At 39.1% G+C, this 14,003-nt stretch overlaps 1 protein-coding gene across 1 annotated transcript; it reads left to right on the top strand.

Annotated features, from left to right (window-relative positions):
• On the top strand, positions 11,367 to 12,140 carry LOC107620829. Its single transcript, XM_016322937.1, has one exon. The coding sequence runs from the start codon at positions 11,367 to 11,369 to the stop codon at positions 12,138 to 12,140; it is 774 nt and encodes a 257-aa protein (XP_016178423.1).

Raw genomic sequence — 14,003 nt, 5'->3', positions numbered from 1 at the left:
ATAATTTGTTCAAGCTCTTTTCTATGTTCCTTAAGAAGAATACTTCAAGCAAGTTCAAAAATAATTTTCAAATCTAATCAATGGAATGCCCAAAAAGAGAATTCTTGAAAATTCTTTATTGTTTTACCAAAACATATTTACTCTACCATGCAACATGCAAATATCTTTTACTATAAAACTATAGGCATTAAAGAGATATATACAGACAAACCAAACCAAACAGAGTGCAAACAAGAATAAAAATTGCAAAAATTGAAGAAAAAGAGCAAAAAAAAATGTTGCAAAGTGTCTAGGAAAAGGAATTTTACCCCTTTTGAAGTTGGCGATCCTCCCCCACACTTAAATTATGCACGGTCCTCCGTGCATGCACATGATCCGGGGGTGAAGGACTATGAGGCTCCACCTTCAGCTGGCGGGCTCCGGGGGCTCCGGGGGCTTCGGTTGCTTTGTATAAACAATTAAACAACAATTGAGGAGAAGTAAGATGTGTGTGGTATGATAAAAGGCAATGTATGTATTCTAAATGCGCGCACAATTTAGAACATAACACATTGATCGGATAAAAACAGAAATCACATAATCAAAATAAATAGCATGTTCCTCAATCAAGTAGTCCTAGGTTACAAATGAAGAATAAGCAAAACTTGAGGCACAAGTAACCCTAGGTAACCACAAAAGTAAATTGAGTATTTGTGCTATTGGATATTGAAATTGTGCAAGTGAAAGAGTGAGATTAATAAAATATAGCACAACACACAAAAGCCAATTCAATGATGAAAAGAGACTACTTATTCATTCTTAGGAATAAGGAAATAATCACATGTATAAGGTGCTTGTTACAAAAAGTGACAAGTCTTGATAAGAATCAAGTCTAGTCAACTCAAAAAAATGCAAATCATTAACAAGGAACAAATACCTTGTTATGTGATTATATTCACTTAAGAACCATGATGACTAAGTTGCTCAACTCAATTCACTAAAGTAAAAGTGCACAATTCATAACACCAAACAAAGATAAAGTCTAATGCATATGGTAGCTGCTACATATGAATCAAACTCACAATTTAATTAGGCAATCAAACAAAGACTTGATGCTCAGTGCACATATTTATCAAAATTAAACCAAAACTTAAGCAAGAAGCAACCCAACAATCATCAACAAACACTTGCAATTTATTTAATTAACAAGTATCTAAACAAAAACTAATGTAATTACTAAAGTGAGAAAGAGATGCAATGAAAACTAAGTAAAACAAGTAGAGAGGCAAGGTAAAAGCAAGGGAAAAAAAGGGTGAAAGAAAGAAGAAGAGAAGAAGTAAAGAGAAGAGAAGAAAAGAAGTATAGTGGGTGAAAACATGGGCGTGCGTACGCACAAAGGACTGTTCACACGCACAGAGGGTCACGCGTACGCGTGATGGACGCGTGCACGTACTTTGGCGAAGAATGGAGATCGACGCATGCGCGTGATGGATGCACACGCGTGAAAGGGCAAAAATGCAGCATGACACGTACGAGTGTTGTACACGTACGCGTGGATGAAAAAATGCAAAAGGCTTGTGCGTTCGCACTAGGCATGCAAACGCTGCCACCAGAGGCCTTAGATTGATGTGTGCATGGTTTGGCAAAGAATGGAGATCGACGTGTGCGCGTGTTGGATGCGCATGCGTGAAAGGGCAAAAATGCAGCATGACGCGTACACGTGTTGTACGTGTACACGTGGATGAAAAAATGCAAAAGGCTTGTACGTTCGCACTAGGCATGCAAACGCTGCCACCAGAGGCCTTGGATTGATGTGTGTGTGGGCACAAGTCTGTGCCCACGCATAGAAAGGCTAAAATTTTTTTCTTTTTTAAAGGAAAGGATCACGTGTGCATGCGCACACAGGTCCGTGCGCTCGCACAGAAGCATAAGAGGGCAGGGGTTCATACGCACAGGTTGTGCCAACGCTTCCACCAGAAGGGAAGCAAGTTGGTGTGCGGGCGCACAAGTCTGTGCGCTCGCACAAAGAGTGTGAAAAAGGGCATGTGTGCGCACGCACAGGTTGTAGAAATCAGAGGAATGCGCGCGCACAAGGCGTGCTGGCACTGCGAACAGAGGGCATAAAGGTCTCTGTGCGTACGTACAGGTGGGTGCGTCCGCAAAGAAGGTGAATTTTTGTTGTTGTGTGCGTGCGCACAATGGTGTGCGCACGCACATGTCATGTTTTTCCCAAAAAATTTTCTTCAAAATTCTAAGGCACCAAGCCTTAGCTCAATCAAAACTCAACACCAAAACATGCAAAAACCCATAAATTCATGATCCAAACCAAAATTAACATATCTAAACTCAAAATTAAACTAATTCTAAGCTAATCAAGCATAACAAAAAGCAAATAAGTCAAAATATATACAAAAAGAGAAGAGTTAGAACAATGTTACCAAGCATTTTTATTTAATGTCTTTAAGTTGGACAATTGGGAGAGCTCTTGCTATGGTGGCTTGTGCTTGACTTTTCCACCAATACTAGAATGTCCAATGTCCTCCGGGATCCCAATCCTAACCATCAACAAATACAACCAAAAAGCAAGCTATTTACATATTAGCATATTTACAATAGCCACTAACTTTACACCATTGCAACTCCCCAGCAACGGCGCCAAATTTGACGATGGCCAATTCGCTTAGGTTAGGAATTTGATTATCAAAATGGAATTGGCGTTGTGAGTATAGTCCTAACCCAACAAATTGACCATCAATAAAATGTTATCACAATACAAAACAAATTATAACCGAGAGTATTTAGCTCCCGGGTCGTTCTTCCGTACGAGTTGCAATGAAATGTACAATCATTGGCTTTGAGAGAGAGCATGGGGGAATTGGGAATGAAAGCAAGAGAGCAAGAAATTCAAATAGCAAGGAATTGAAACAAGCATGCAAGGAATTGAAAAGAAAGCAATTAAAGGACCCTTGGCAAGACGTGGGTAATTTAGGTTTCCTATCCTAGTTGTGGACCACAAACATGGCAATTGTGTGGAATCAATTCAAATCAGTCAATCCTCCTTGAGAATTAGTCAAAGGGTGAATAAATGTGGGTTTATGTGAAAAAATCCACTTAAATCAAACCAAAATATATCATAAAATATGGACTCATCAGGCACCATTGTTTTCTCTTGCCTCATTTAATACTTTATTTGGGACATCTCCCTTATTTAGAATTATTAGGGGATTATCTGGATGTATTCCACTTATCGGGGGTATAATCAGATTAAATGGTCAATTGATTACTCCTGCAATATGATCAACACATTGAACTACCTGCTCTATCCTTGCACTATTATTTTCTATCATTGGATTTAAAACCGTAGCCATTGGTGCACGAATCCCCACACTTTCGTACAACTGTACCAGCAAGTGCACTGGGTCGTCCAAGTAATACCTGAGCGAGTCAGGGTCGATCCCACGAGGATTGTGGCTTGAAGCAAGCAATAGTTGTCTTACAGGTCTTAGTCAGGCTGAATCAGAAGGTTGTTTGAGGTTGTAAGAATAATGTATACCTTAAAATCATCAATTGGAATTATATGCTGGGAATAGTAAATAATAAGAATAGAGTTGTAAGAAAAATGTTTGAAAGGGGTAAAACAAATTGGATTAAATAATAGGAATAGAGTTGAGAGTTGGACTTGCTTTTTCTTTCTGAATTAACTCTGGTACTACTGCTCTCCTTGTTTGTGAGTGATTTTTTCAATGGCAGGCTGTATGTGATTGAAACTGGTTTGAGCAGCAGCCAATACTCCTCCGGATCTAAACCCCAGGTTTAGTGCGGATCCATCTCCACTTGAGGGTGAAGCGCTTACAGTCTATTCTCCTTCATGATCCTACTCAAAATGCCACAGACAAGGTCGGATCTTCTGGATCAGAGAATGCTGTATCTTTGGTTCTAGCCTCTACCACAGAGACCCAAATCTCCCCGAAAATTAGCTAAACTGATGTCTCAAGAAGTCCCCAATGAAATCGTGGATTAGCCATCTGAGAGACGTATATTCAAGCTAGTGGTTCATCATTGTCTGATGAAAGATGCACTCTGAACCCATGTAGAATGTGATAACCTTATGCCAGTTCAACACATTCATATTGATAAAGAACGAATATACATCTTAGAATTAATCAAACATGGATCGAAGAGAAACAGTAGTAATTTTATTAATTCATGGGACTCAACAGGGCTCCTCCCCTCAACCTAGGAGGTTTAGAAACTCATACTGATGTGAAAACAATGGTAAAAACGTGTATGGTGTATGATAAGTTTGAAAATCATGTAAAATACACTTTAAATACTAAACAGATGACTAGTAAGGGTAAAGTAGTCTATTTAGTGCTAAAACTTACTTCTGGGGCCCACTTGGTGAGTGTTTGGGCTGAGCTTTGATGAGATTCACGTGCTATGAGGTCTCTTGGGCGTGGAACGCCAGCTAGGGGGTCCTCTTTGGGCCTTTGGACGCTGGGCTCTGCTCTTTGGGCGCTGGACGCCTGGAAGGGGGCATGAAGTTGGCGTTGGACGCCAGTTTTGAACCTTCTAATCTGAAGCAACGTAAGGGCTATTATATATTGCGAGAAAGCTATGGAAGTCAGATTTCCATATCCGTTGAGAGTGCTCCATTTGGAGTTCTATAGTTCCAGAAAATCTCTTCTGAATGCAGGCAGGTCAGATCCGGACAGCATCTGCAGTGCTTTCTCTGCCTCTGTCTCTGAATTAGACTTCTGCTCTAGCTTTTCAATTTCAGCTAGAAAATACCTGAAATTTCCCAAAAACACAAAAACTCATAGTAGAATCCAAAAATATGAATTTAACAGTAAAACCTATAAAAACTTAATAAAAACTAAAAAAACACACTAAAAACTATATGAAAGTGATGTCAAAAAGCATATAAAATATCCGCTTATCACAACACCAAACTTAAACTGTTGCTTGTCCCCAAGCAACTAAAAACACAGTAGGATAAAAAAGAAAATTAAGATACATTAAATTTCTAAGTTTCAAATGAAGCTTAGTTAAAATCAGATGAGCGGGACTTAGTAGCTTTTTACTTCTGAATAGTTTTGGCATCTCACTATCCATTGAAACTCAGAGATGTTGGCATCTTTAGGAACATAGAGTCCAAATGATATTATCGACCTTCCTAGTTAAGCTTATTTTGATTCTTGAACACAGCTTTTAGAGTCTTGGCCGTGACCCTAAGCAATCTGTTTTTCAGTATTACCATCGGATACATTCATGCCACAGACACTTTAACTGGGTGAACCTTTTCAGATTGTGAGTCAGCTTTGCTAGAGTCCCCAGATAGAGGTGTTCAGAGTTCTTAAGCACACTCTTTTTGCGTTGGACCACAACTTTAACCACTCAGTCTCAAGCTTTTCACTTGACACCTTCACGCCACGAGCACATGGTTAGGGACAGCTTGGTTTAGCTGCTTAGACCAGGATTTTATTCCTTTGGGCCCTCCTAACCACTGATGCTCAAAGCCTTGGGTCCTTTTACCCTTGCCTTTTGGTTTAAAGGGTTATTGGCTTTTTCTGCTTGCTTTTTAATTTTTTTTCTTTCTTTTTATTTTTTTCCGCCATTTTTTTTTCTTTTTTTTTTGCATGCATATATTTTTTTTTCTTTTTACTGCTTTTTCTTGCTTCAATAATCAATTTATAGATTTTTCAGATCACCAATAATACTTTTTCTTTTTCCTTATTCTTTTAAGAGCCAATATTCATAAATTTCAACTTCAAATATCCGTTGTTTATTTCATTCATTCAGAAAACAAAAGCAGATAACACCTCATCAAACTAATTAAACTAATCTTATTTTAAACTTGAAATTTATGCATCTCTCAATTCTTTCCATAAAAATTTTTATTTACGCAAGGTGAGAGATATATTGAATATTTTACAACTTAAAGACATCAATGTAAATGACCATGCAACTAGAACAAGAGAACAGATAAATAAACAGATAGAAAATAGAAAAATAACAAGAAATGGGCGTAAAAGAGAACGAATCCACCTGAATGATGGTGGCTAGTGCTCCTCCTTGAGGATCCAATGTAGTGCTTGATCTCTTCAATGTCACTCCTTTGTCTTTGTTCAGGCAGCTGCACAGGCTTGTGTGCATGCCTCCTAGTTTGCTCCATCCTCTTCTTCTATACTTAAGAGTGGTAGAAGTCACAAAGCAAAGCTTTTGCAGCACCAAACTTAAGAGTTTTGCTCATCCTCGAGTGATGCCATGGCATCTTGGCTAGTTTCACAAGCCATTTTTAGTATGTTTTAGGTTAGTTTCATGCATTTTCTTAGGCAATAAGCAAGTATTTGGCTGAATATGAATTCACTCCTTGATTCAAGCAAACATTGTTAATTCTAAACAATTTCATGAGAATAATGCAAGGATTGAATGATAGAATGAATGACGCATCATCTCATGATTAAGAGCAAGACTTTGATGCACTTTGTTTGATTGATTTCAGGTAAGAAGAAGCAGAGAAGAGCCACCTTAGTGGCCACGTTAGTGCCACTAACGTGGCCATTAATGTGGAAGAAGGGATAGCTTGCAACGTTAGTGGTGAAATTAGCACCACTAACGTGTTTGAAGGCCAATTTAGCCCATGTTAGTGCCACTAACATGGGCACTAACATGGAAAAAAGAGGAGCTCAAGACGTTAGTGGTGAAGTTAACACCACTAACGTGGGCACTAACATGGAAAAAGGAGGAGCTCAAGACGTTAGTGGTGAAGTTAACACTACTAATGTGAGGAATGGCCAAAGAAGCCCACGTTAGTGCCATTAACGTGGGCACTAACATGGATAAAAGGGGAGTTTGCAACGTTAGTGGTGAAGTTAGCACCCTTAATATGTTCGAAGCCAAGGATTGCCCACGTTAATGGCCATGTTAATGCCACAAACGTGGGCCATTAACGTGAAAGAAAGGGTGTTTTGGACGTTAATGGTGAAGTTAGCACCAGTAACGTGACCAAGGGTTAGGAAAGGCTACGTTAGTGGCCACGTTAGTGCCACTAACGGTGGGGTTAACGTGACTCAAAAGGGTTTGGGGACATTAGTGACCAAGTTAGTGTCACTAATGTCTTCGAACCAGGAATTTACACTTGATGTTAACCACACTATCGGCCTGACTAACGTGAATGATGCCCAACTCAAACTCCTCCAGCAAGCTGAGTGATAAACCACTATTTTATGGTTTATCTTGTACTCAATTGAGTGGTTTTTATTAACTCTTTACCCACTTATTCATACTATTTGCATGGTTTTATATTTCCTTCCTAATTATGTGTTTTGATTGAAAACATGCTTCTTTGATCTTATATTTGCTTATTATTAATCCTCTCTTATTACCATTAGATGCCTTGATATGTGTGTTAAGTGATTTCAGAGATTACAGGGCAGGAATGGTTTAGAGGATGGAAAGGAAGCATGCAAAAGTGGAAGGAATACAAGAAGTTGAAGAAACTGCAAAGCTGTCAGCCTGACCTCTTCACATTCAAATAGTCATAACTTGAGCTACAGAGGTCCAAACGACGCGGTTTCAGTTGCGTTGGAAAGCTAACGTCTGGGGCTTCGATTTGATATATAATATGCTATAGTTTCCCTGACGCTAGGCGATGCGATCGCGTGCTCCATGCAGCCGGGTCGCAGTGACGGAATTCCAGCGTGGTTGAATTCGAGACCAACGAATTCTGGGCTGTTTCTGACCCAGTTCTCGACCCAGAAAACACAGATTAGAGGCTATAAAATGGAGGAATTCATCCATTCATAGGGGATCTCTCACATTTACAATTTTAGGAGTAGATGTAGTTTTTAGAGAGAGAGGTTCTCTCCTCTCTCTTAGGATTAGGATTTAGGACTTTTCTTAGTTTTAGGAGTGACTCTCAATCCCAGGTTCAATGTTCTTTTTATTTATTTCTCCAATTTAATTTGTATGTCAAATTTAAGTTCTTTTGTGAATGCAATTCGAGGTGTTTTCAGACTTAATTTTGCTTTGCTTTATTTATATGAATGTTTTTAATTTAATTTAGATATTTTCCCTTTTGGTCTTGGTTAAGAAATCAGTAACTCAGGAATTATCCAACTCAATAGCATAATTGATAATTGTTATCCTTGCTAATTGAATTGATCTTCAATAATCCCAATCTTTTCTTAGGAATTAACTAGGATTCAAAGATCTAACTAATTAGTCGCTTGACCTTCCCTTGTTATAGCAAAGGTTAACTAAGTGGAATTAAGATTCAGTTTTCATCATCATTGATAAGGATAACTAGACTGGACTTCCAATTTCTCATACCTTGCCAAAAGTTTATTTTACAGTTATTTATTTATTTTATTTGTCATTTAAATATATCCGTGCCCATTGCCCAAACTCAACATCCCCAATTTTACAAACTCATAACCAATAATAAGAACATACCTCCCTATAATTCCTTGAGAAGACGACCCGATGTTTAAATACTCGGTTAACAATTTTAAAAGGGGTTTGTTACTTGTGACAACCAAAACGTTTGTACGAAGGGATTTCTATCGGTTTAGAGACTATATCTACAACGCGACTGTTTTTATGAAATTCTTTACTGGCAAAAATCCTAACGTCACTGAGCAAAGCCCACTGAGATTGTAACTGCTTCAACTAAACTCAAAGGCCCACATCCAGAGACTTGAAGACTAAACTGAAGATCAGAGAAGTAGTATATATAGGGGTAGTTTTGAAGTAGAAGAGAGACTGGGACCTGGGGGGATCCAGGATTGTAAACACTCTGTATTTACTTTCCTCTGTAATTCAGTTCTACTTTCAATGTATTTTATATTTCCATCTTCCATTCCCAGAGCTATGAACAACTAAACCCCTCTTTATTGGGTTAGGGGGCTCTGTTGTAATTCAATGGATCAATTATAGTTCTTATTCTTCTTCTTCTTTTCATTCTCTTTGATTTACTTGAAAGCTTTCGCTCTTCATCCAATTGAGCAATTGTCTCGGAAGAGAAATTGCTCATACTTGGATTTTCTCTGAACCTTGGAAGAGGAATGAGGAAATCATGCTAGAAATGCTTTCTCATGTTGCACTGAATTAGGGGTTGGATGGATATAGGGACATATAATCCTACCGATGCTTTGATTTAGAAAAACATGTGGTATAATCAGTGATCGTACTTCATCTCTTCCCATGAGCAATTAGATCAAGGAATTGGGCAATTGTTCAAGCTTAGAGAGATTGAATTACCAAGGAATTGGGATTCAATCACCTAAGATTGCCAAGAGATCAATGAGTTACATGGATTGAGGAAGAGATGAGAATAAACTTCATCCGGAGAATGCAACATCTCCTGAGCCCAATGAGCTTCCCTACTCTTGTCTCCCTATTCTCTATATTCTGTTGTTTACGTTTATGATCCTCATCCCCATTCCCATTTAAGTTTCTACAATTTACTTTCTGCACTTTACATTCTGCCATTTACTTTCCATTATTTACATTCTTTGATATTTACGTTTCCCACCATTTAACTTTCTGTAAATTTCAATTTAATTCTGTTCAGGCCAACTAGAACACTCCTCTGATTAAAGTTGTTCAACCAATCAATCCATGTGGGATTCGACCTCACTCTACTATGAGTTTTTACTTGACGATAATTCGGTATACTTGCCGAAGGAAATTTGTAGTGATACAGATTTTCTGTGCATCAAGTTTATGGCGCTGTTGCCGGGGATTGATTTTGCATTGACAATGATTAAATCGGAGGATAACTAGATTGAACACTTTTTTTTCTTTTGATTAGTCTTTATTTCAGTTTGTTTACCTTTATTTTCAGCAATTTCAATTATTTTTCCTTGTTTATTTACATTCTAGCACACTAATCCACTAACTGTTTGATAATTTGCACCAACCACTCTAACCACAATTCTTAACAAGAGTGACTCCTTCACTTGTCTTTTGCTTGTTTGTTTGCTGTGTGTATGATAGGTAGAATAGGAGGAGCTTCAACCTCTTTTGATAGTGAACCTGAGAGGACTTTCCTTAGACTAAGGAGGGAAGCAAGAGGCAAAGGAATAGTTGGTGAGGAAGAGTTGGAAGAAGATCTAGACATTACTATGGAGGACGAAGTACACAATCATGTTGGAGAGGGTGCTGGTAACCATGTTGGGCAGGAGAGAAGAGTTCTAGGCTCTTTCATCAACCCAAACCCAGGGAATTGTGGAAGTAGCTTCCTAAAACCAACCATTCATGCCAACAACTTCGAGCTAAAACCACAACTCATCACCCTGGTTCAAAATAATTGCTCATTTAGAGAAAGTGCCCAAGAAGACCCTAACCAACATCTAACCACATTCTTGAGAATATGGGACACTGTGAAGGCCAATGGTGTTTATTCTGACACATATAGATTGCTTTTATTCCCCTTTTCTCTTGGAGACAAAGCATCTAAGTGGCTTGAGTCATTTCCTAAGGAAACTCTTACCACCTGGGAGAATGTTGTCAACAAGTTTCTAACAAAGTTTTACCCTCCACAAAGGATAATCAAGCTGAGAATGGAGGTGCAAACCTTCAGGTAGCTGGATGGAGAAACTTTGTATGAAGCTTGGGAGAGATACAAAGACCTAACAAGGAGATATCCGCCTGATATGTTCAATGAATGGGTGCAGCTGCATATTTTCTATGAAGGTCTTTATAAGGAAGCAAAGAAGGCCCTGAACCACTCTTCAGGAGGCTCTCTCAATACCAAAAAGACCATAGAAGAGGCCATAGATATCATTGAAACACTGGCTAATAACGAGTACTTCTATGCCTCAGATCGGAGCACCAATAGAGGGGTGATGTAGCTAAGTCAAATGGATGCATTGCTAGCTCAAAACAAGTTGATTACCAAGCAATTGGCAGACCTCACCAAGCAGATGGAGAGGAACCAAATTACAGCAGTCAATACTCAACCACCAGCTCAAGAAGGGGTAAATACAGAGGAAGGAGGTGATTGGGAACAAGCCAATTATGTTGGAAACTCATCAAGACAACCCTATGATCCACACTCTAAAACCTATAATCCTGGTTGGAAGAACCACCCAAACTTTGGGTGGGGAAACCAGCAAAACCAAAACCAAGATCATAGAGCCCAAAACTCCAACCATTACAACAATTCCACTTACCAACACTCCAACCAAAGACCACACCAACCCCCATACAATAACTCTTTTCAGCCTCCATATCAAGCACAAAATAGCCCCTTACAACCTCCAAATTCCAACCTACCATCACCATCTGAGGATAGAATCTCCCAGATTGAAGCCTTTCTTGAAAATCTTTGCAAAGAGTTTCAAGACAACAAAGCATTCAAGGAGGAAGTAAGGTCTAATATGAAGAACCAGGGAGATGACATCAAGAAGCTTGAATCCCAAATAGGATTTCTTTCACAGCAAATTCCTAAGTCCACAGATAGCTTCCCAAGTTACATTGAGAAGAATCCAAGAGGAGAAACAAAGAATGTGAAATGGAAAGAGGGCAAGGCAATCACTCTAGGAAGTGAAGATACTTTGGAGAAAGAAATTAGTAGGCCATTAGAGCACAACCAATGGGTTCCAAAGGAGAATTTGGAAGGGATAAAACAAAGAATTGACCCTGCACAAAGGAAGGAACTAATGGAGAAGGAAATCCTAAAACCTTATGTACCAAAAGCACCATTCCCCCAAAGACTCAGGGGTGGTGAGAAAGAGAAGAAGTATTCTAGGTTCCTTGATATATTTAAGTCTCTTCATATCAACATTCCCTTCATTGAAGCCCTCCAACAGATGTATTCATATATTAAATGCATGATGGAGTTGCAAATCAAGAAGAGTACCTTGAAGGGTGGGCAAACAGTAGTGATGACTAAAGAGAGTAGTGCCCTCATCCAGAAGGACTTGCCTACAAAGAAGAAGGATCCAGGGAGTTTTCACATCCCTTGTGCTATATGGGATATAATGATTGACAGAGGGTTTTATGATCTGGGAGCAAGCATAAATCTAATGCCTCTGTCTCTCATGAGAAAGCTGCAAATTAATGAGTTGAAATCCACAAATGTAATCCTTCAACTGGCTGACAAGACCCAGAAACAAGCACTTGGAGTGGTTGAAAATGTACTGGTGAAGTGATGAGATATTTTGATGAGAAACGAATCTCTCACAAAACATCACAAAACTAACCGGCAAGTGTACCGGGTCGTATCAAGTAATAAAAACTCACGGGAGTTTTTGAAGTGAGCCAAAGTTGGTCTCAACGTTAGGGTCAAAGTTAGGGGTCTAACTTTGCCCCTAACTTTTCATAGCAGCAAGCTTGATTTCCTGGTTTAGACGTTGGTGCCAACGTTAGGGGTCTAACTTTGACCCTAACGTTGGCAATGCTTGGTGCTAGTGGCGCCAACGTTAGCCTCCAAGTTAGGGGGCTAACGTTGGCGCAAACGTTGGCCTTCCCCCTTTGTGATTCAAGTGCCAACGTTAGCCTCCAAGTTAGGGGGCTAACGTTGGCGCAAACGTTGGCCTTCCCNTATAGCACAAAACCTCATGAAATGGCATGAATTCACATATGGTTGGTTCAATCAAGGGAAACATGAAAATCTACTCAATTAGCTTGCTTGTAGCTCAAGAAAGTGCATAATTCTAATGAAAACTAAAGAAAAAGACTAGCTAAAATGGGCTAGGATGACTTGTCATCACAACACCAAACTTAAAGCTTGCTTGTCCCCAAGCAAGAAATAAATTATTAAGAAGAAAGAATGAAATGGAAGAGGAAGTTCATGCTAGCAGAGTGTTATTGATGGTTCATGGGGTTTTATGTGGATATGCAAATGCTCACTTCTTATTGACTCCTAGGCCTAGAAAGTCTCCTTTAAGCTTCAAGTGATATACTACTATGACCTCTCATTATTCCTTTATCCTTGGTTTTTACTTTATTCACAAGCTTTATTTGAGTGTCATGTGTAGCAAGTTCATTTTCTTTTCTTTCTACTTGACACATTATTCATCAAGCCCTTATGTGATTTGTTAGTGTGCAAGACTTTCTTGTAGGCGTTTGAACTTACTTTGGTGTGTGAATACCAAACTTAGTCTCTTGCCATGTTTCTTATGCATAACCATATGTGCAAGCCTAAATCTTTGCTAAAGGTAATAAAACTGAAAACTAGAAACAGACAATGCTTAAATGATTTGTCAGATTGCTTGGAGGTAGCTCAAGAAAGTGCATAACTCTAATGAAAACAAAAGAAAAAGACTAGCTAAAATGGGCTAGGATGACTTGTCATCATGAAGGTAGGGAGGTACTTCCTCCCTACAGACTTTGTTGTTCTTGAGATGGAAGAAAGCTACCTTTATCCAATCATTCTGGGGAGACCATTCTTGGCCACAGCCAGAGCACTCATAGATGTTGAGCAAGGAGAGTTGATATTGAGAATACATGATGAACAACTCACCTTCCATGTCTTCAAGCCCTCACATGAATCTAAACAAGAGAACAAAGACCTGAAGGATAATCACCAGGAAGCATTCTTGGAGGAAATAAATAGTGAATCACAAGCAGAGCCTCCAAAGACATCTTTGGTAGAAAAACAAGAAATTCAAGGGGTACAACAATCAAAGAAACCCAAGGAGGATTTGAAACCACAAGATTCAAAAAGGAGAATCTATAAGGACCCTCCTGACACAAGAATCACTGAAGCACTACTTGAAGGAGAGAAGAGAATTGGGAATAAGGTGCCAAAGGGATGGAGAAACAAGAAGATCCCTGGTGCACGAAATTGTGATCATCAACAATGGCGCCAAAGACTTGGAGCTCTCAAACATGAATCACACTTTATCACAATTCCACACAACTAACCAGCAAGTGCACTGGGTCGTCCAAGTAATAAACCTTATGTGAGTAAGGGTCGATCCCACGGAGACTGTCGGCTTGAAGCAAGCTATGGTCATCTTGTAAATCTCAGTCAGGCAGATTCAAATGGTTATGGAGGATTGATAATTAAA

Source organism: Arachis ipaensis, chromosome B10, assembly GCF_000816755.2.
Source record: "Arachis ipaensis cultivar K30076 chromosome B10, Araip1.1, whole genome shotgun sequence".
Lineage (NCBI taxonomy): Eukaryota > Viridiplantae > Streptophyta > Magnoliopsida > Fabales > Fabaceae > Arachis > Arachis ipaensis.
Note: the sequence above shows the minus strand (reverse complement) of the source record. Positions and strands in the feature narration are given on the sequence as shown.

What these genes read in the sequence shown, in the direction of transcription:
- LOC107620829 (XM_016322937.1), top strand. Translation starts at nt 11,367, where the DNA reads ATGAAGAACCAGGGAGATGACATCAAGAAGCTTGAATCCCAAATAGGA.